This window comes from Dryobates pubescens, chromosome 25, assembly GCF_014839835.1.
Source record: "Dryobates pubescens isolate bDryPub1 chromosome 25, bDryPub1.pri, whole genome shotgun sequence".
Lineage (NCBI taxonomy): Eukaryota > Metazoa > Chordata > Aves > Piciformes > Picidae > Dryobates > Dryobates pubescens.
In genome coordinates this window covers 10,340,092-10,363,997 of record NC_071636.1, presented here as the reverse complement: position 1 = coordinate 10,363,997, position 23,906 = coordinate 10,340,092, and the positions used below count along the sequence as shown (strand labels likewise).

Below are 23,906 nucleotides of genomic sequence, written 5' to 3'. Positions count from 1 at the left end.
TGCAGATGCTGACTGGGTCATTTTGCTCTCCAATAATAGCTGTATACCACAATTGAAGATGTGACCTTTGGCATGGGGAAACCTACGCAAGCTGCTACTTCTAATGTAGCTGCCATGTAGAACCTATGATAACCTATTGTTTTCCAAGCTAACTAGATAAACCATCATCTACCATCTTCTGCATGGATTGATGATGCTTGCTATTGCCACTGATGCCAGCTGCAGCACTGTCAATCCCTTCAGTAAAGTCAGCAAGGTTATATATCACAGTATGAATTGAAGATCTGATCTTTTCAACTCTCCTTTCCTTTCAACAGTGACTGAGAGTCGAGGGATCCTGGAGAGTATACAGAGGTTTTCCTTACTGCCAACTTACTTGCCTGTGACCTATCGTATCCACAATGCGGATGTTTCCTTCTTTCTTAAGGAAGCCAACCAGGATATTATGAGGAATTCTAGCTTGCAGTCCCGAGTGGAATCCTTTCTGATCTACAAATCCAAGAGGCCACCTGTGTTAAATGCCAGCTATGGCCCTTTTTCTGTTGAACAAATAGTGCCCCAGGACCTCATGTTGTCTTCAAATCCATTTGGATCTACTAACAAGTTCTCCTTTAATTGGAAACTTAAGGCCTTCATAATGAGTGACAAAATTTACCCAAGCAAGCCCAAAGTCCAGGTCCTGTTCTATATTGTGGGCCGGGACTGGGATGACTACAGCACCACGGAACAGCTACCCTGCCTGCGGGTGTTTGCCTTCCGAGAGACGCGGGAAGTCAGAGGCAGCTGCAGGCTGAAAGGGGATCTGGGGCTGTGTGTGGCAGAGCTGGAGCTCCTGCCAAGCTGGTTTAACCCCCCCACGGTCGTTGCTGGCCGTAAGAAACAAATGGATCAATCTGAAGGGAGCCCTGTGGAGCTTTACTATGCTGTACAACCAGGAGATGAGAAAGGGGAATGCACCAAGGAGGATGTAAGGAAAAGTAATGGCATCCGGCCAGGGCGCAATGACATTGATGAGTCAGGACCTCCCTTGCAGAGGATTGGAAGTGTATTCCTCTACCAGACACATGCTGCCCCTTCTTTATATGAAATGAGATTGGATAATAACATTGCCATCCAGTATGCACCAAAGACTGTCAAGCAAGGCGACATTTTGACTTTCCTTGTATCTGTTGCTAAAAATTCGACAGAAGATCAGTTCACACTGAGGTAAGGCTGCTTTGTGTTTCTTTGGTGCCTTATGTTTTGTTTCTCTACTCTTGGTATGGAAAGTCACTTCCTTGTGTATAGTTTGCCCAGCAGTCCTACAATTGCTGATCTTCTGAAACTGTATTGCAGTTGCCCTCAGTGTTTCTCCTAGTCTTCAGTCTAAAATTGCATGAATTGTTTGAGATGTGGTATCTTTTGAGCAAGAAAGGACTTTTCTTGAAGTTGTCCTTTGAGCACTTGTAAGAGCTGAAATCAGAGCTGAGCCCTATCTATGTGCTAATAGGAGATAACATTTAAAGTCCCCTGAGCTGGAGTTTGCAGTGCTCCTAATCTCTCATTGAACTCATGTTAAGATTAGCTAAACTCAAATCCCCAAAGGTATTTATAGGAAGTGAGCAAGAATTATGCATCTAAGTAGGATTTATATGCTTAAACAGCTCTCCCCAACTTGTTGTAACCCTGGTTCTGTCTTATTTGTTTGAGGCTCCTAAGTGTTATTGACACACCAAAACCATTTCTGAAAATGAGTTGGTTAATCTGCTTCCTCCTTCTTTCCCCTTGTCCAACCTGATAGTGCTGAGAATATTGACTCTTCCATGCTATGTTCTCTAATTGCTGTGGCATTATTGCTCCTTGGGACAAAAAGATCTGGTGGCTGTCGTACATCGTAATGCTTTTGATATCTATGGTTTCTACTGTTATATTGTAAATACTGATAGGAGCACTGTGTGCTGCATCTATCTGTTCTCTAATCTCACCCCTGATAAATGAAAGCCCCCCTGCACTGACTCTGCTTTATGAAAAAATAGTATTAATTTTTATTTTGAACTAGTCCCTTATTTTTAGAAGTTCTGCCTTGAGTGGCAGCAAGAATTGGAACTGTATTCATAAAGTGAGGCCAAGGGCTGCTGGCAAAATGCTTTTACCATTGCTTTTGCTCCAGTGGACTGGAAACTGTGGCTTGAACAGATGGAAAATATAGGATATGCAGGTCAAAAAAAAAAATACAAACATCCGTACATAACAATCACAAGTCAAAAATTACCACTACTGAACGTTTGCATTTCAAAACAATTATGTTTAAAGTCAAGTCTGTCCACTTTGTCATAGGAAAGGGTCTCCAATGAGAATCATCTAGAAACTAACTACTAAAATATCCAGGGAAAGGTATCTTGGTGCTTTTTCCATGGAAGATTCAGGGTAGTGAATGTGAAACTGATGGACTGTTTTTAATTTTGTGAAGGGGTTGGACCATAAGGGCCAAGGTCTAGGTTGGTTGGTTGGTTGTTTTAATGAACTAGAGAAATTAAAAATATTTGTCTTGACTCTGTATGGGTTAGAGGAAAGGAAAGAGGTAAACTGTAAATGCTGGACAAATATCGAATACTGCTGTAAGCACCAGGTTGCAAGCTTGGACTGGAGCACTGAGCTTTAAGAAATTGTTTGATTTCACACACTTGCTTCCTCTTTTGTCTTGGCTAAGTCACTTAACCTCTCTGAAGCTATTTCATCATTGTTAATATTAACTATTATTTGAAGATGACATGCTGTGTACAAGCAACAAGCAATTATATCATCCCAGTGAAGCAGAATTAAATGCCTTTATAAAATAAGTGATTGAATGTCCTGGGCATTTATCCTATTATCTTTTCTTTTGAATGCAAATAAATTATTCTTTGTAACTAGCCACATGGAGGGAATGTGTAGAGGCACACAAACAGTGCCATGTAACCTAGCCCAGAGGCAGCTGCTGTAGAATCCACAGCCATGCCCACTGACCAGCCCTGGACATACAGCCTATGCAGTCCCAGATATTGTTTTGTCCTCTTTCACATATTGGTGACTAGAAAAGGCTGAAGACTCTCTATTCTTCCCACCAGAAGGTGTTGAATGGTCCCTGAAGTTTGTAGTAAACCAAAATAGACTAGAATATTTTCTGTCTCCACATGTCAAGATATGTCTGCTGGTCAGTGAAATTGAAAGGAAATATTTATCAGAAGGTTTTTGCTGAGAATGGAAAACACTTCTGTCCTTCAAAACGCTTTCAGTGATTAAGGCTTCAAAGCTTCTAGTGTTATGCAATTACAATTCCTCTTTGCTTCAAGCTCAAATTACTGCTGGTTATTAACTCTGTGCTGTTACATACGTTGCAATTAATATATGTAGGGATGCTGCAGTTTCCCAGAGTTAGGAACATGAATTTTCTGAATTTGCATTGTAGGTATCTTTTTATTAGCCTATTTTTCTGAGCCTAATAAATACATCCTTCCTTTTTGTTTTGAAGACATCAGTACTGATACATTCTGCTTGCAACCTTTTCAATTTGTTTTCCTGTTTCCAGAGATGAATAAACAAAGAAATGATAGCGCTGGAGTTGCCTTAAGGTACTTCATGTCAGGCATGGATATCTTCACGAGTGAAAGAAGTTGTAGGGTTTGTTTGTTTGCTTGCTTACAGCTCTTCAATTTATAATTACACTTGCTGAATACTGTGTGGTAAATTGTATACAGTTATTACTCTTAAAAGTGAATCAAATTTTAACAGCAGCTGATGATTTTAAATCCTTTTGTTTCCCAAATCTGATTCTTCTTTACCAGAAGTATATGCAGGAAAAGTATGGGAGTAATTAGACTTTTCATCAAGCATCTCATGGCTTCACCTCTCCCTCCAGTATAGTCTGCAGCATGCACTGCTTTATTGTAATTCAGAGATTCATACAATGGTTTAAGTAGGAAGGAACCTCAAACATTACCTAGTTCTAACTCTGCTGCCATGGGCAGGGGCACCTTCTACCAGACAATGTTGCTGCCTAGGTACCATCCAGCCTGGCCTTGAACACTTCCACTTCCAGAGTGGGCATTCATGACCTCCCTGAGCAATCTGCTCCAGTGTCTCACCATCCACACTGCAAAGAACCTTTTCTCAATATTGAGGCCAAGTCTACCTCCCTCAAGCTCAAAGTTCTTTCTTCTTGTATCACTACAAAAGTCCCTCCTCAGCTTTCTTGTAGGCCCCCTTCATGTCCTTCTCCTCAAGACTCTCTTAAGCCAATCCTTGCCCAGCCTATATTTGCATTGCCCTGACTCAGGTGTAGGTTCTTGCACTTGGCCGTGTTGGACTTCATGAGGTTGGCTTGGACCCACTTCTGAGGCCTGTCCAAGTCCCTCTGAATGGATCCCTTCCCCCCAGCATGTCAACTGGACCCCACAGCTTGGTGTCACCTGCAAACTTGCTGAGGGTGCACTCAATCCCACTGCCCATATCACTGACAAAGATGTTAAACAGCACTGGTCTTGGTACCCACCGTTGAGGGGATGCCACTTGTCACTGGTGTCCATTTGAGCCATTGACCACAACTATCTGAGTGCAGTCATGCAGCCAGTTGCTTATCCAAGTGAGTGGTCCACCCCTCCAGTCCATACTTTTCCAGTTTGGTGACCAGGATGTCACGTGAGACAGTATCAAACACTTTACACAAGTCCAGGTAGATGATATAAATTACTCTTCCCTTATACCGGTTTGCTGTCTGGGATTTCCTTATCTTCCTCTTCAGTGCTCTCTTCACAGCCTGCTGTTGAACTTCAGGCACAGGATGCTTATTAAGGTGCTTATCACAGAATCAACAAGGTTGGAAAAGACCTCAGAGATCATCAAGTCCAACCTATCACCCAACATCTCATGACTAACTAAACAATGACTTCAAGTGCCATGTCCAATCCCCTCTTGAACACCTCCAGGGGTGGTGATTCCACAACCTCCCTGGGCAGCACATTCCTATGGCCAATTACTCTTTCTGGGAAGAACTTTCTCCTCACCTCAAGCTTAAGCTTCCCCTGGTGCAGCTTGAGACTGTGTCTTCTTGTTCTGTGTCTTGTGCTGGTTGCCTGGGAGAAGAGACCAATCCTCACCTGTCTACAACCTCCTTTCAGGTAGTTGTAGAGAGCAATAAGATCTCCCCTGAGCCTCCTCTTCTCCAGGCTAAAGGTGCTTATTGAGGCTTTGGTGTGGGATGAATTGATCACCCCTTCCCCCAGCAACTCTAGTTCAAAGCCCTCACTAGATTGGAAAGCTTCTGTCCAAAGGTGTTCTTCCTCTCCTCTAAAAGATGGACTCAGTCAGGCCCCCTGGAGACCAGATTTCTAATAGTAGATTTTATGGCTTAGACATCCAGAACCCTTTCTATGACACCACTCCCTCAACCATTTATTACTTTTCCACTGTTTTGTCTGCTCTTTCAAAACCCTTTCCTTGACTGGGAGGATTGATGAGAAAACTCTCTGTGCTCCCAATCCTTCACTGCAGCTCCCAGTGCCTTGTAGTCCCTCTTGATGCTCTTTAGTTTGCTCACTGCTGTGTTGTTGCTGTGCACGTGAAACAGCAGCAGCGGATAACAGTGGGATGGACAAGGTCAGGCAACCTTTCTGTTATGTGTAATTAGTGATAGAGCAGGCTGCACCAGGGTAGGTTTAGGCTAGACATCAGGCAAAACTTTTTCACTGAAAAAGTGGTCAAGCAGTGGAACAGGCTGCCCAGGGAAGTGGTTCAGTCACAATCCCTGGAGGTGTGTAAAGGTCATTTAGCTGTGGTACTTAGTAATATGATTTAGTGGTGAACTTGGTAGAGTAGAGTTAATGCTTGGACCTGTTGATCTCAAAAGGTCTTTTCCAACCTGAATGATTCTATTGTGGAAACTTGCATTTAAAAGCTGAGGTCCCCAGAAAGGGTTGGTATTGGTTGTTGTTAAGAGGAGATTGGATATGGCCATGTAATAAGGCAAAACTTTTTAAGCTTCATTAGTCCCATACATTCAGGAAACCTTTCCAGAGCTGATGACATATTGGTTTAACATAAGGATGTGGCTTCCTGGCAGATGTGTGCTTTGTTGGGTGACATCTAAGGAGAAAAAGTCTACCTGCCACTACTGCAGCCTGAGGTGCTCCAGGGTTAGGCCAGAAGTGAGCTTCCAGTGGGTTGATGAAAATGCTGGCAGAATAAGTGTTTTTTACTCTTTTGCTTTCCTACAGCAAGTAGATTTATATGCAAAATGTGCAGTTTGTAAGTGTGTGGTTTTGTTTTTTTCTCCTACCTACCTGGGGCTTTCACTCTTTTCTCTTTCCTGGGAATGTGCTTTCTTCCCTGCTGAGATCAGCTAAGTTTGTATCATGGTGTTTCAGACACTACAAGTATGGGAGATGATGGTAAGAAGCAAGAATGTGTATTGGGAAGTAGAGGATGTGTAGGAGGGCAAAGGGGTATGGAAACTGTGTTTTGAAGTGGACCATTTCACCAGTGTTTTATTGCAGAAATTGGAATGGCTTTGTATGAAGGTCTAAATAGAGAAAATTAGTTAATTGTGCTGTATGATTAGCTCTGCTTTTTCCTTTCTATATGTGACCTAATGCATTCAAGAGATGCTACTGCAGTAGGAAAAAAATCTCATAGAGAAGAAAGAAAATCTGATGATTGACAGAAGTGATTGGAAGCTGGGAGATGAGCTTTGGCTATTTCTAGTTCTGCCATAGACTTTCTATTGTGGCATGGAAGCCTGAGACCAATCTAAAAAGAACTTGATGCTCCAAAATCACACTTAAATAGAATTTCATTTTCTGAATTCATGTGAGCACTGCATATCCATTTGCCCAGTCACACAGGATATAAATGTGACCCAATATCTTCTGAGGCAGTGCGTGTGTACTATAATTCACCTGGTAGCTGCTAAAATGTATGCTTTGGAGAAGTAGACATCACTCTCGTTCACTCTCTGATATTTCCTACTGACTTCATCTGTGGTAGACCTGTGTGTGCAGTCTTCAAACTTAAAGCCTTTAAAGTTTGAATTCCACTGGAATTAATCAAATCCAAATTCTGATTCCCTTTGCATTCAGTATGAAAACCCTGGATGTTCTATGGAGAGGCTGAGCTCTGAAATTAACTTTCAGAGGAGTCACAAACTGTGACCTACAAGGTGATAAGGCCAGTGGTGGGCCTGCTGGTGCATGGTGTATTGAAAGAAAGGAAACTTTTGGGCATTGCAATTGTATCTAAAGGAAATTTGAGATAAAAATATATGCAGCCAGGGGTTTTGAAAAATTAAGTCCTGGTGTTTGCTTTCCTTATGTGGTATGAAGAAATGAGAATTATCTTTCTTGGTAAAACATACAATTTCTCTGAGGTCAATGAGTAAATAAAAGAGCTTTGTTTAGGAGATAATAAATACAAAGGACAGTTATAATCCATCAAACCCCACACATCATCTGCTAGCTAACTTCTGCAATGCTGATTGATTTGCTAATTGGTTTGATTTTTATTTGTATTTGAGAGAGAAATGTATGTATTTGAGAAGTTAAGAATCCTGCCTTTGTTCCTAATTGAATAGAATAGAGTAGAATTAACCAGCTTGGAAAAGACCTTCCAGATCATCAAGTCCAACCTATCAACCAACACCATCTAATCAACTAAACCATGGCACCAAGTGCCTCATCCACTCTCTTCTTAAACACTTCCAGTGATGGTGACTCCATCACCTCCCTGGGCAGCTCATTCCTATGGCAAATCACTCTTTCTGTGAAGAACTTTCTCCTCACCTTGAGCTTAAACCTCCCCTGGCACAGCTTGAGACTGTGTCCTCTTGTTTCTATTGGTGGTTGCCTGGGAGAAGAGACCAACCCCCACCTGGCTACAACCTCCCTTCAGGTAGTTGTAGAGAGCAATAAGGTCTCCTCTGAGTCTTGCATAAACTGCAGCTATGATATTTCTGCATTTGTAAACCAAATCTGAGGACCAGCAATATTTAGGTACCATTTTGATAAACTGCCCAAAGGGCTTGTGGTCTGTCTCTGGTGTTAATGCCTTCCTTCTGATGACTATTGTGGTAGTGAATAGAGCAATGCTCATTGATAATTGGGAAATTTTCTTCCTTAAAAGGCTAGAGTTTAGATCGCACAACTTCTTTTATTTATCGTTTTAGCTAGCAGTCGATAATAATTCGGCAAACATGAAAGAGGCTGCATAAATACACAAGGTTAGCAGAGTCAAGATCATTAGCACTCACTTTATGCAGAAAGAAAATTTGACCAAGACTGACATTTTACCAAATTGCTTTGTGTGCTCTTCCAGTGCTCAGCTAAATCAAATTTTATTCTTAGTGCTGAACTAAATCATATTTTAGTACTAGAAACAATCAGGCAATAAGTAGTGATCAGGAAGGTTACCAGCCACATAAAACTCTGTAATAAGATGGGTTTTTTCTCTAGGCCTTAGATTATGTGGCTATTTCATGGTATCTCAACCCTGAATTTGTACCTCTTCTGCTAAATTGAAAAGAATCCTAACATACATTTTTCACTTCTGTAGCTTTGGTTTGTTCTGTCACTTAAACATCTCCTTCCACATTCTGGTTTAAACAGCTCTGAAAAGCTTACCTTCTCCTCCACATCACATAACTGACCTTTTTTCCCCCCCCCTTTCTAATTTAACTGATTTTGTGGCCCTCTTTGGAAAACTTAAGACTGAGAGAAAAGGAATCCAAAAGGAAAATAAATCCCTTTGATTCTTCTGAATTACATCCTCTAAATTTCAGTTGTTCCACTGCTCAGTCTTGATGTAAAAGTGAGTTAAATATTTTTCCTGAGTTCTTTGTCCTTGCAAAGAACAGGGGTAAGGAATGTAACATTTTCCATTGATTATTATTTCTCAGTTGTAAAAAATGAATACACCCAGATCATGGAACTGATTACCTGACTGATGGTCACCAGGTCACTGTCTCGTCCAGCAGGGATGTAGAAGGCGACTGACCTGGAAATGCACAGCCCCTTAGCAAGAATTAGCTTCCCAGACGGTGTTGTTTCCCCTGCTTGTCACTTTTTGAATCCTTTACTATAATCTCTTCACCAAGGCATGATGCAGTAGGCAAAAGGAAGTTTCTTTTGGCAATATGACATTAGGAAGTCTACATCTAATTATAGCAGCTGCTAGAATTTGTGTGTGTTATGGTAGTAATTGAATATGACTCTGATTTTTAGAAGGCATTAAAAAAAAAGTACATTTAATGTAACTTCAGTAGATCTGATCTTTCTTCTCTCTTCTTGCCTCTCCCCCTAGCCAAAGTTTAGTAAAATGTCTCTGGCAAAGTGTAAGAGATGACCAAAAGAGCTTCTGCTGCTAAGGAAACCTTAAAACTTAGAAGCTGTTTAATCCTTCAGAGGGAAAAGAGGCTGTAAAATACAGCAGTCTGAGCATTTGTTTTTCACATGGCTAGAGGCAAAGGACTATGCAGGAAAGGCAACAATACCTGACACTGTTTAACAGCACCTTGAGATTTTAAACAGCAGGCTTACAGCATCCTTAAGGTTTCCAGGCCTTGTAGCTTGGTTTGCCCTTTTTGTAAAGGTGGCCTTTAACAAGGTGAATCACTCTTGATGGTCTCTGGGCTGACACTTCAGTCAGATTGTATTCAGTGGCATAAACTAGATAACTGACACATTGAAGTAAGTGGGAGTTACATACTGGTGCTGAAGAAGATGACAGTCCTGGGTCTTTATTGCTTCATCTTAATAAATGTTATTTCCTATTGTAAGTTTGTACAGTGATGGCCTTTCTAAAGTAGTGCTAAGGTGAAATTGCACCAATACTACTGACTGCTAAAAGGCTTCACTTTCAGACTGAATATTTTTCCCCTGCTGTGTTCAGCATACTGTACAAGTATGAATTAACTTTCATGGCCTGTTTATGAGGTAGTCAAGCAAATATAACTTTCTCTGTCTTCTAGATGAGGAAATAGCTTTCCTGCATTTCAAAGTGACTTGCTAATGGCCCCAAAATTGTCAGCAGCAGTATGGAGACAAGTGCTTAAGAACTATCGACTTCTAGGGCACTCTATTACCTCATGTTGCCCTGGCAGATTGCATTAAGAAAATAGTTCTTTCTGATGACATTATTCCAGTTAGGATCCTCTGCTTGGGAATCAAAGTCACATTGACTGAACAGGTGTCAAAAACCTGAGAAATAGATCAGGCAAAGTGTTACTCATGTGAGTGGTCTTTACAGCTGACTTACTATTATGGTTTATTGCATTGCACTAGTATCAAAGAAGTTCAGTTATGCTCCAATGCTGTCAATACATGCTGAACAAAAACTGAATCCCAGCCTTTGCAAGGGGTAAACACAGTTTGTTGGACCAACACCAGACATTGGTGTTCTGCTGGCAAGTTCCAGGATAATTGTGCTGCTTGTGCTAGATACTCTGTACTGTTGTGTACAGATGTCCTCCCAGAGTCAGGGTCACTGTTCTGTCCATGCAGTTACAAATGGGTAGCTTAAACTGGCTTCACATAGGTGACCCTAAGGAAAGGACACAGTGAATCTGGTCTTTGTGTTTTCTAGGGATTCTCTGTTTTTCACTAGCCACCTGAGAGAAAGAAATGTCCACATCATACAACTATGAAACCTCCATCACAACAGAAAAAATAGGAGGCAGATTGACTTGCATATTGTGTACATTTTGTGTTCCATGGCTGCAGTGTTTGGGGTTGCACCACTGGATTGCTCATCCGGTACTTCAGAATTATTGTTCATGCTATGTTACAGAAGAACATTACCAGGAATCAGATTAACTCAGTTGTAAAGGGGAAAGATGGGTTTGGTTTGGGGTTTTTTTTGTCTCTTGGTGTGTTTTAGGAGTGGAGAGATTTGGGATGCTACAAGTTAAATTTCTGGAATCAATATTTGAGTGTTGTTTTCTTCCTGTAGGACTTCTTGGTTCTCAATGGACAAAACATTAGAGGCTCCTTTGTGGTAAGAAATGAAACAATATGAGAGAAGGCTGTCAAGTCTGTGCTAGATAAATGGAAGACAGATGGTAAGTGTGATTGGCACTGACAAGGTGTAAGCCACCTTGTTTGCAGGTGCTGCTCCTGTCATCCATCACACTTTCACCTAATAGTGGTAGATGTCACTGTGATATACTTAAATCCCCAGCTGACTGATAAAGTGAAGCCAAAAAGAAGAGTTTGGGTGAGGGCGTCGTACTGGGAACAGAGTTTAAGGTGTGTTAACACAGATAAAGAAACATCAAACAATGTGTTTTGAGATAACATACAAAGCATTTTGATGTGCACATGCTCTCCCTAATGCTGTTGGATCTGTGCAAGGATTTCTTCCTGTTTAATCAGGACCAGGGGATTATATATCTCCCACCGACACCCTCTCCGAGCTAGAGTCAGGGACAAACCTCAGAGCAGGTCACCGCCCATCTGCCTCCCATATCCCTGACAGTAAAGCAGTTTCATGCTGTTGTTGTGGGACAGGGAAACATGCACCTTGAGACAATTCAGAGGCTGAGATTCACGTCTGCTTTGGATATCTATATCTAATGCAAGGCTTGTGCAAAACCCCAAACAAACTTTCTAGCTCTGGTGTGCCCCAGCCTCTATGCAAAGTCACACAGTGGCAAAAATTAACAGAAGTATTTTATTAGTCTTCTAGGCCTGGTTGTTGTGGTGATCATGTCTGTTCCAGTTTGTTGTACTATCCTAGTTAGTACTGACAGGCTTAGGAATGGGATGTTTGGGTTTGGTGTGCTCTTCCTATATACTTAATGATGTCCAATTTTATGTAAAGTGATATCTGGCTATTGCTCTCTTTTTGTCTTGTTGGCCAAATAGAATTCTTGTAAAACATTGAGTTGATGAACTTGCTTTCTGTTCTTCCAATGTTCCAGTAAAACATGAAATTACACCCAGGTGAGGACTTTTTTTCCCCCCCTGTTTTTGAAATCCTTTTCAGAATAAAGGTGAAGTACATCGAGGAATGAAAGACATTTATTCAGGGGGAAGTAAATTCTTTGGTTTGAAACTGAAATATTTTGACTTTTCACAATGTTGCATTCACTTTTTTTTTTTTTTTGAGGGTTACAGTTACCCAGAATGAGCACATGCATGTGAAATGCTGCAGGCAATCTCAAAGTGCATTTTTGATCACAAAGAAATGTAACATTAGCTTCCCATTTCTAATAGCAAATCTGAGCCCTTTTGGAGTTTAAAATCTATTGCATTTCCTAACAAAATGGATCTGACACATCCTTGTAATGCCTAGGTAAAACCATCTTATATTTTAATAAATTGTCTTGTTATTTTGTCAAATTCCACTTGTTCATAGAGAGCAACTTTTTAAACAAAAGATCTTTCATGTCTGCAAATATCGTAACATCCACCCCTCTCTCCTTGCTCTCAGTAAGCATGCAGTGCACGAGTGAATTCTCAGCTTCACTCTCCAAGGAAGGCAAAAATCAAACACAAGTATAGCATAAAACCAAGATTGTGTCCTAACATATATCCTGTGTAGCTCTTTCCCATTAGCCATGGAGGAATGTTGGAACTCACCTCTACAGGCATCCTGCTTGCAACTTGGAGAGGGAGCTTTGGTTGATAGTTGACTAAATAGGAGTCATAAATGTGCTGGGGTTGTTCAGTCTGGAGGAGGCTGAGGAGAGACCTCATTGCTCTTTACAGCTACCTGAAGGGAGGTTGGAGCAAGCATCTGGCAGCCTCTTCTTGGTGGCAAGTGACAGGACTAGAGGAAATGGTTACAAGCTGCGTGAGGAGGTTCAGGCTGAATATTAGAAAATAATTCTGCACTGGAAGGGTTATCAAACATTGGAATTGTCTGCCCAGACCCCTGCTGGACTCACCATCCTTGGAGAGGTATTCAAGCAGTGTGTGACCCTGGTGCTTAGGAACATGGTTGTGTTGACCCTTCAGTGCTGGGTCGAAGGTTGGATTGGGTGTTCTTTGAGTTCTTTTCCAACCAGATATATTCTGTGATTCTGTGCTACCTGGAGATCCTCTGCCAGCAAGCACCTCTTTGATCAGATGGATATGGGTTTTTAGCCTGTCAGAGCAGTGCAGTCCAAAAGCACTGTTTCCTCTGGTGGTGGTGATTTGATTTTGAAATTCTACAGGATCTGGGGAAGCTGGGGACAATCTCTGTGCCAGCAGACCTCAAGTTGAGATGCTTTATTTCATTCTGCCTGCTCTACTCCCTAGTATACTGCTTCCACTTCCTTTCCCCCCTCCTGTTCCCACAGCATCAGTCACTTTTCAAGCCAGTTTTGTTCTCTCTCTTTTTCTGTTCCTGTGTTGCCAGCCATAAGACAAGCAGTGTCACTAAGATGTTGTGTCATTCTACTGCCACCACCACTGCTGGGAATGCTACCTTCATCTGTTCTTGTTGTTAATTACTTTCAGACCATTGAGCTGTATATTTTCTCCCTGAGCTTATTTTATACAGTTTTATTGTTGCTAGTCTCTATTGTTCCTTTGTGCGTTGTCAGATGTTGTGTCTGAGGCAATTGCCTTTCCTGTCCATCGAGTTGTTTTATTTACTTTTGTTCCAAGAGTATGATTGGTTCCTGGGCCTTCTAGGAAAACTTAATCAGATATTATTTTCCTGATGAAAAATTCTGCAGCAGAATGAAAATTAAATTTTTGATTAAAACAAGAAAAAGAGTAAAATTTGCAGAAAACCTAGATCCACTCCCCACCACATCCCCCCCCCATTAACCTGGCAAAATGGCAAGAGAAATATAGCTGACTCCTTTGGGAGTATGAGACTGAGTATGTGTGGAGAGTCTTTCTTATTGGGGGAGTCAAGATACAGCTGACTGAGGAGGAAGCCCAGGGGTATTGTGGTCCTGATCTATTTCTGACTCTGGAAGATAAGCCTGCTCCCTGCTCTGTGACCCAGTGACACATTGGGCTGGACCCAGGGAAAGGGGGGAATCCAGTATCCATCCCCACTTTGGGTGTAAACCAATTAAACCAATTAACTGTGCATTAAGTGTCTTGCCTTCAACTAATGCAAGAACAGCAGCCACGAGGGTCACGAGGATGATCAGAGGGCTGGAACACCTCTCCTATGAGAACAGACTGAAAGAGTTGGGGCTGTTCAGTCTGGAGACAAGAAGGCTCTGAGGTGACCTTCTTATGGCCTTCCAGTATCTCAAGGGAGCCTACAAGAAGGCTGGGAGGGAGTTCTTAGGATCTCAGGTAGTGATAGGACTAGGGGGAATGGAATGAAGCTGGAGGTGGGGAGGTTCAGGCTGGACGTGAGGAAGAAGTTCTTCCCCATGAGGGTGGTGAAGCCCCAAAATGGGTTATCCAGGGAGGTGGTTGAGGCCCCATCCCTGGGGGTGTTTAAGACCAGGCTGGATGAGGCTCTGGCCAGCCTGATCTAGTGTGGGGTGTCCCTGCCCATGGCAGGGGGGTTGGAACTAGATGATCCTTGTGGTCCCTTCCAACCCTGACTGATTCTATGATTCCACAGCAGGTCTCCCCATGCAGTTAAAGGCTAGGGACACTGGATGGTGACAGTTATCAACAGCTTTTGTTGCTACTTTTCCACATACAGCAAATTTGTAATTAAAAAATAAAAATTTCACCACATTGCCTTTTTGTTGTCAGGTGATTCCACTGTATCTTCTGAGGAACTTATCTTATTCTTATCACTAGCTTGGCCAGGAATCTGTTCTGTGCAGGACTTCAGTGCTGACTTGAGTATTCCTAAGTGTTCATGTGCTGGCTAGAGTTTCTCTCTCCTATGCCTGCATGGAGCTGAATCCTGTCCTCGAGTTTACAATCTTAAGTAGTATTTGGATTCACAGCATCATATCCTGCAGCCTGCAGTGAACCTAGTCTGACTCATCTTATGAACTGCATCTCCTGCAGAATCCTTGTTTTGCACCTCTCTATCCTGTTTACACTTCAATGACTGTTCCCAATCTATTGCTCTGCAGTCTGTTTCTCATATAATTTCTTCTGGCTGGGATATCAACACCCAATTCCCATGGCATGGAAATCCTATGAGAATGGGGAAAAGTGCAGCTATTACTATCAAATACCTACACTGGCTGATTTAACTCCATCACAAAGAATATCAATAGCAATAGCCCATGGTAGATATTCCATTGCACAAAATAATTGATCAGAAGTGTGTTACAGTAAATGTAATCTAAACTGAATCTGTAACAGTTAATTTAAATTGATGAAGCTAAACGCTGGCTGCCAACACAGTAAGCATTGCCTTTAGCATAGATATCTAGCATCACTGCCCAAATTGATAGTGCTCTGGAACACTTAGTACAGCATATACTCCACTTCCAGCTTTGGAAGCTTAATTAGAATAGAATAGAATAAACCAGGTTGGAAGAGACCTTGAAGATCATGACGTCCGACCCATCAACCAATCCAACCCATCTAATCAACTAAACCATGGCACCAAGCACCCCATCAAGTTTCCTCCTGAACACCTCCAGTGATGGCAACTCCACCACCTCTCCGGGCAGCCCATTCCAATGGGCAATCACTCTCTCTGTATAGAACTTCTTCCTGACATCCAGCCTAAACCTCCCCTGGTGCAGCCTGAGACTGTGTCATCTTGTTCTGGTACTGGCTTCTGAAACAGAATTAATGATACATTTATGGGTGTGTATTTGAAAGCAATGAGTATAGAGTTATTGTCAGCACAGAGTTTGTTTTCAGTATTCTGACAGAAGCTGGCATATTTAGAGCCTGTGTCTAAATCTGAGGATTACTTTGTCTGCATTAGTTTGTGAGTTTTTTTTAATGCTCCTTGAAAAGGAAGTTTTACTTTCTCACATTCTTCACAAACCAAATGGCCATTCTTCCTGTGCTGCAGTGAGGACAATGCAGTGGATTTGGTACTGTGAAAGCTGCACAGGGCAAAAATCCTCAGCTTGGGTAAACTTCTGTGTAATGCTGTGGTGAAGGCGGAGGATCTGACTCACAAAATACTAGGTAGTAACTTTGTTCTGTGACTTGTCTGCGTGATTGTGCACTTACCTGATGTGAGGAGTAAAGATGGCTGTCCTCAAGTAATGCAGGGAAACTTTATTTTCCTACTTTTAAAAATTGTGATGGCCTCATTTCTTTCTCAGCTATGTCCTGTGAACTTTGCAATATGCTATGTAAAGGCTTCTCAGCACAAAGATATCTCTTTGAAAGTCTTTGGATCTGATGCCTAAAAGCTCTGAAGTGTTTGGGTTTTAGAATTGTCGTCTTTTTTTGAGGTTTAAAACCTGTTTAAAATGTTCACTAGACAAGCTAACAAATACTGAAAATGGCTTTAAATAATGTGGTAGGCTTTTCCTCCCTTGCTCTGCTTATCTCAGGAATTGGATTGCTTGCCTCTGGTTCCTGAATGTTTATAGTTCATGTATGTAATATTTACATGTTTTTTTCTCTACAACTAGAAATGCTGAGTCTGATTTGACTTATCAATGTAAAATAATAATAAAAAACCCCTAATATGTGTTAAAATACCCTTTCTAAAATGTGCCTGGGGTCTAGATTTTGCAGAGACACTATCTGCTTTGCCAGCCTGTAGCTAGGAGCACAGGAAAACTGTCAGTTGCTACCAGCTGAAGCAGGTTTTTTGTGGACAAATTCAAACTCAGAATGGAAAAGTCAGTTTTTAACATTACCTCTGTAGTTCAGAGAGATGTTTAAATAGGCCTTCCACTGCTTAAATGAAAGGGAGAGCGATGTGAGCTTATAGGTGTGTGCATTGCTAAGAGTGAAAAGAGCTACAACTAAGAGAATAAACATCAAAGCTGCAGGAAGGACCAATATAAACTTGTAACAGTTTTGGCCAAAGCAGCTATTGTATTTGCCTCTTTCATGTATTCTGGCTTCCTTTGACTAAAAGACCTCCCTGTAATGTCTCTTCAGCATCATTTCCATCTCTAACACAGGTGCTGAAGAGGCAGAAAGCAGCTTTTCTTGCAAGCATTCACGCCTTCAGACAAGTGTCAGATTCAGCACTACAAGGGTGATATTCTAAGGGCCGAGGTGAGCTTAAGGGGAGGGAAAGGAAGGAACAAAGACAGGATGCTCAACCTTCAGGCCAAACAGTCAGTGGGTGCCTTACAAGGGAAGGTTTTTTCCAGTGCCAGTCTGGAAAGACTGTAATCAGTGCAATTTATAGCATTTTTCAGAAACAGATTCATTTCAAAGAAGCACTGTTCACCAAAGCTGTAGAAGATTTGCAATAGCACGATGTTTTGGGAACCCAGCAGTAATTTGCTGGGCATCAGAGTGGCATTCAAAAGTGCACAGCAAGGGTGGTCTCTAATCAATAGCAAGCAGGTGGTTTCAGTGGAATAGTTTTGTTTGGACTGGCACATTGTAGTACATGCCAGCATGTTTGGGTTTGTTGCACACAAGTTCATGGAAACAAACTGCGACGACCAGTGCAAATATCTATATGCACTCCTTAATCAAGTTATGTGATTAGGAAATGGCACGGGGATGAGTCGGGGTGCCCAAAATCTCTGGGTGCAAGAATTTCAGTCACCTGATATGTTTGAAGATTGGCATCATTCTTTACTTTTTTAAGTGTTTGTACAGCTCTTGAGCTGATACAGACCTGGATGCATGAACAACTCTGTTTTACTGAAGCGTTCAGTATTTGAGCTGTTGCTGCCAAAGGAATGGTCAGAGTTCTGTACTCTTGGAGCTCTAAAGCAATGACACAGCTGAGGTAGCTTCTGCTGCTAGAAATATGTCCAGGAAACCTTTGTATCAAGCACATCTCGCTCTGCTGATCTGTTGTCTCTAAAGCTTTTAGAGACCGTCAACAGTTTTTGTGTACAGTGTGTCAAATGGAAAGCCAGGGCTTCCTAGCAGCTTGTTTGTGGCCATGCAGATGTACAACCTTTATTGAAAAATGGTAAAGAAATCAAACCCTAGGAATTCACTCATCTGTTATAACTGGGAACTTGCTTTAGGATGTGCAGGATCCTGTATATGTTAGCAAGTATCATGAACTTGTTGTAAGTTTTCCAACACTTATTAATGGGGGAAATTTTCTTTGTTCTATTATTCTAGCTTCTTGACCCTTTTGATAGAGGGAATATATTAGCTTTCAGTTAGAAATTCTCTAAGCCAGATATCTGTGGAGAAATGCTTCATGCATGGCTTTGAAATCTTGTAATAATTAGGTGAATAAAACAATTTGGAATACCTGGGCAATCTTATCATTTAACTGAGCAGGTTCAGACTTTCTTAATCATGCAGGGTTGGGGATACTTTTCAGCTGTGAGGGAAGACAGGAAGTTCTTGGATGATCAGTTACTTTTTGGACAACAGACTTGTAATGTCAGTTCAGGAATGCTTTAAAGTAGCAAGCTTGCAAATGGATGGACCAGCACCTGACCGAATAAATAAGTCTGCTGCGGGGAAAGAACTGAAAAAGGAAAAGGAGGAGGGAAGACAGAACAGCATTTCCCAAGATAAATTAACATCTGTGAAATAAGACACTTCTAAATGTATGCTAATGGCCTAAATGTTTCCATATTCAATTAAGTAATAAGTCCCAAGTTGGCAATATCATCCCAAAACATTCATTTACTAAGCGAAGGCTCTGCTGGGATAGCAGAGGCACCGTAATGAACTGATGTGGGCAGTAAGACATGATAATGCCTACTTCAGAGGGAATTACTACTTTCATAATGCAATTTACAACAGGAATTTAGTTGTTATAAGGGATTTTTCCTCTTCATTATGACAGTGTAATTATGACTCTAGTGGCTCAGAATAATTTCAAGAGGAGTGAGTTACCAAAGCTTTTGTACTGAGTGTGCTCAGGCATTTGAATACAGGACTAAGTGCTGCTGCTTTGGTAAATAGTAATCAAATGGAAGGTTCACACAGGACAGCAGCCCACTTATAGATGATCTCATCCTCCTTCACTTTATTCTACTTAAAGTGTACTTAATGTGTTCATCTTTTGGTGGTGTTTGTTTTTTTTTTTTTTTACTGTGCATTATTATTTATCTTTTTGATTCACACACACACACAAACCCCTCAAAACTAAAAACACCCCATAATATCTGTTGTAAATCAGCCTAGTTCCACAATAAACAACAAGCTCTTTATGCAGTGTAGAATACCCAGTCACCATACTTATTTAGAGGTGGAGAACTGGAAGCATAAGAAGGCTGAATTCAGCTTTGTGGTCTCTGAGCCAGGTTATTGGAGAGCTGGGAACTGATGGAAGTGTTTTTTAGGCTCAGTGTGGTGCCTGTTGCTATATAGTCAATTAAACTATACTAATTTATTCCAGTTGTGGTAATGGCCAATTATGCAAGTACATCAAAGAACAAAAGACTTGGAGATGTCTCCAAAATAAATCTTTGTGGTGTGTGTCAAGGATTGTTATGATAGATCAATGTTACTTTGGTCCAAATCCTGAGAACAGAATTCCAGGGCCTGCAACTAATAGCACTAGCACTCGGTATTTGTCCATATTCAGCACTGCAGAATAGGTGATGTTGCAGATGTTTCAGCTGTGTAACCTGGAAACCTGTCATGAATGTGCAGAATTGTGTAGAAACTGGTGCTTGCTTGTTGTTATGAGCATAGGAATGCTGGCCTGTTTGAAGACTGAATTATTCTACAGCCATTTATCCATAACAGATGTCTATGATTTCTTTCAAAGCTACATCTAAATACAGTATAAAAGATGCTCCCAGAGGCTACTCAAAGCCATGAGCAATTTATTAAGTCTTTGTCTAACAGACAGTCTTTAGTCTTTAAACTTGAATGAATGCATGTGAACATAGAAATCAAAATCACAGAACAGTTTGGATTGGAAAGGACCTTCAAGATCATCTAGTTCCAATGCCTCTGCCATTGGTAGGGACACCTTCCACCTTAACAGGTTGCTCAAAGCCTTTCTAGGCTGGCCTTTAACACTTGTAGGGATGGGGCATCCACAGTCTCTCTGGGCAACCTATTCCATGCCTCACCACCCTCACAGTGAAGAACCTCTTCCTTATCTCTACTCTAAATCCACCCCTGAGGAATGTCACTTGTATGCTTTCCTTGATACTTTCTGCTCACTTGGGTTGCTTTCCAATATTCCTCTTCATTTTCAGACCAGCCAAGCACTATTACATGCTCAATGTCAGCAGCTTTTGTTTGGAATAACTGTTCCTGACTAGACTCAATGTTACTGTTTGGTTTTTTTATCCTTACAGTTGTCTTATGAGAAGACTATAAGACATGGCACTTGGCATATATTGTGATGGTCTTGTGAGATAAAACACTTACTGGGTGCAATATGCCTTTTTGTGATTCTCTTTCTGGAGGCACAGTGTGATTGACTCCATGTTTGTTCCTTAAGGTAGTATTTGCAAAACTTCTTACCGTTATGGCAAACTTTTCATCTTCATGTTGTAGTAGATCTAGCTTTTTCTAGAAGCTAAACAGGATTTGCTGGAGCCTGGAAAGACAGCTCAGCTGAAACAAAAGCTAACTGCTGTGGTGAGGCATTTTGTTCAAGCTTGAAGTAAACAGCTTAAATGTAATGCATGTCCTTTCATGCATCATTGGCACTGCCACAGTGTGCTGGTGATTGACATCTCCATGAAGAGGAAGAGGATTTGGTAATTCATTCCTATCACAAGCTTGTTACTGATAGGGTATTTGTTTCCATAGGTGACTGCAATACCATATTAAAGTCAGGTACCAGTGAGTTTGAAACCATGTCAGAGATGTCTCCTCCTGTAGCTGGATGTCGCTTGAAAAAAATCTTGTGTATAATTCATTCATAGCATAGTATAATTCATTCATAGCTGACAAGAAACTTTTAGGCCCTTGGTAGTCAAACTAGAGGATGCTTTTTTTGCAGGGCTTAATAAAAACACTGCTAAATGTATTAGGAAGCTTTGGGAAAACTAGAAGTGAATAGTACATGATTATCAGATGCTTTGTGCTGCTTAAAACTCAGTACTCAGACAAAAGAAAATTAATAATATATGAAAAAGACTTCAGGTTCCACAGTCTTTAGCAAAAATCTCTGCCTTCCTTTTGCAGTTGGGTGAGCTGAAGCAAGCAGGAAGTGTGAGGCTAAATTGCCAGTGTCAGGTCAACAGGAGAGTTGATTTTTCTCTTACACAATAGTAGGATACCTTACAGCCTCCCTGTTTGGTATATTAAATATAGCAGTGGGCTTTGAAGATAGGTCAGAGAATACGTGGGGAATAGCTAGGGATTTTTTTTCCTCTTTTTGAGATTTAATAGACTCTTTTGCTCTGTTTGCCCTCTAAGGGAACCAGTAGATTGAATACCCAGTTTCTCTCATCTGCCATCAGAATACAGATGTGATGCTAGATGAATATACTTTCAAGAATACTCAACCTAATGGGCATGCAAAGCCCAGTAACTATCAATTGTTTGTCTGCTCTCTGATTGGTTTTGGTAATAGGTATGTACCACACACTGAGACTTCTTCACATGGGCCAGCAACAACTTTCTGTGTTACCTTCTCTTGCTCTTACAGTGGAAACAAAGAAATGAAACTTTCTTGGCCATTTGCAGTACTCTGTCAATACCAACTGGAAAAACCTGATTTGAATGCATAACCAGTTCAATAACCAAAATTTAGCATTTGATGAGCTTGTGGTCTAATGTGTAGCAACAATGACAAGCTTTCAACACTGTATGTGCTACACAGGCAAAAATGTGGAGAGAGCAGACTGTGATTTGTGCTTGATAAAGAAGAGATGTAACCATCTGTTTCTGACCTTTATAAGCCCATGAGCTTGCATACAAAAGAAGCAACACGAAAAAGATCCAGAAAAGTTCATTAGTGTCAAATTTGATAGCAATGTTAAAAGACAAAGAAGTCAAGAGAACAGCAACAACAACAAAATAAACAACAAACTAGAGGAGAGCTGACTGGTTCCCTAACTGCACTAGACAAGAGTGCTGAAGCTAAAGCCATATGGGACAACTAACTGTAGTGGCTCGAGCTGGAGCTGGGAATAAAACACCACAGTATATGTTGCATCTCCTAGTAGATGTTCTCATTAAGTGTCACTATAATGCCACCATTTTTTGACATTTTGTGTTCTTTGTACTGAAATATTTCAGCAGAGCTCAGATGTGAACCCACAAGCTGCTGTCACCAATGCTGTGTGGATTCTTCTGAAGTGAATCCAAGTAATAAACTGCTTTCTCCTAGGGCTGTGGCTCTAAGAGCAAAGATAGAGTTCTTAGATGTGCAGAAAGCGAGGCTCTGAGGTGCTGTCCAAGCAAAGACTTCTTCTGAAAGCAGTCCTCTGTGTGTGGGATGCATGAGCCAGGGTAGGTTTGGGGCTAGGCATGAGTATGTCTTACAGTCAGTAAAGCTGGGTCCATTCCTGCTCAGAACGTCATATTTCTGAGTCTTTTTGTTTCTCCTTGTGTGAAGTATGGGTAATGTATCTGTTAATGCCCAGCCTGGCCCCACAGCAAGCTGAAAGAAGAGGGATGGGGCAGAAAGGTGGAGATCCTCCCCAACAGAAAAGCATTAGGGCTTCCAGTGGCAAGAGATTTGGCTAAAACCTGCTGTCAGTGCCTGTGCTGAAAACCAAATGTTGATTGCAGGGATGTCTAAATGAGTTTTGTGTTTGAGAGATGCCTTGCTGCTGCAGCACTGACATGTTTGCAACACTGGGCAGCAGCTTCACTTCCAGTTGGACAAATTGTGGTTTGGCACATAACCCAAGCAGTCTTCACACTGTAGTGTTTTCTTTTGCCACCCATCCTTGCCTGGTCGTAGAATTCAGTATAACTACAGCTGTGAATGATATTCCAAATCAGTTTAATGGATAATTTACTTTGGATTATTTGTAAATAAATTCTCCTTGAGACCTCTTTGTATCTTCAGGCGCTTAAGGTCTTAATGAAAAGTGAGTTGGTGTTAAAACAGCAATGCTGCTACTTTCAAGTTAGGTTTCCTCACCTTGAGGCTACATCCATGAAGGGTTTCGAAAAAGAGAGGTTATAATTTGCTTTTTCAGACATTTCTGGGGACTGCAGTGTTCTACCTGGGGCTAGTGACATTCTAAGAGCTGTGAAATTCCTCTCTAGCTTTGATAATACAAAAGAAAAGTCACAGACATAACTTCAGTTTGAACCCTGGAAAGGAATGAAAGTCCCATGGAGCATTACACAGGACAGGCAGCTGCGTTAGCCTCAGCAGTGAATGGCTTTGGCAGACACTGATGGTTGTGTAGTAACTGCTGCTGAGGACAGGTTTGGGACATCATGTCATTTTTTATTTGCCATGCAGGAGCCTTGTGCATGGGATTAATTTTTACCACTATCTTTTCGCTCTTAAAATCTTACCTTTCCAACCTGATGTATGTGGGGAGGGCTGTGGATGTAGTCTATCTGGACTTCAGCAAGGCCTCTGACACCATCCCCCACAGCAAACTCCTGGCCAAGCTGTCAGCTCGTGGCTTGGACAGCAGCACTCTGTGCTGGGTTAGGAACTGGCTGGAGGGCTGAGCCCAGAGAGTGGTGGTGAATGGTGCCACATCCAGCTGACAACTAGTCACTAGTGGTGTCCCCCAGGGATCAGTGTTGGGCCCCATCCTGTTCAATATCTTCACTGATGGTCTAGATGAGGGGATTGAGTCCACCATTAGTAAGTTTGCAGATGGCGCCAAGCTGGGAGCAGGTGTTGATATGTTAGAGGGTAGAAGGGCTCTCCAGAGGGATCTTGACCGGCTGGACAGATGGGCAGAGTCCAACATGATGTCATTCAACAAGTCCAAGTGCTCACGGGTGCTGCACTTTGGTCACAACAACCCCATGCAGTGCTACAGGCTGGGGTTGGAGTGGCTGGAGAGCAGC

The 23,906-nt window shown here is 41.6% G+C and overlaps 1 protein-coding gene across 2 annotated transcripts in view; it reads left to right on the top strand.

Moving 5' to 3' along the window:
* The window catches only part of TMEM132D (transmembrane protein 132D), a 283,554-nt gene that overhangs the window by 64,727 nt on the left and 194,921 nt on the right, over window positions 1-23,906 (top strand). For both annotated transcript variants that reach the window (XM_054173066.1, XM_054173067.1), the window contains exon 2: window positions 318-1,206. In XM_054173066.1, coding sequence (XP_054029041.1) covers window positions 318-1,206 — 889 coding nt within the window. The remainder of the gene's footprint in view (window positions 1-317; window positions 1,207-23,906) is intronic.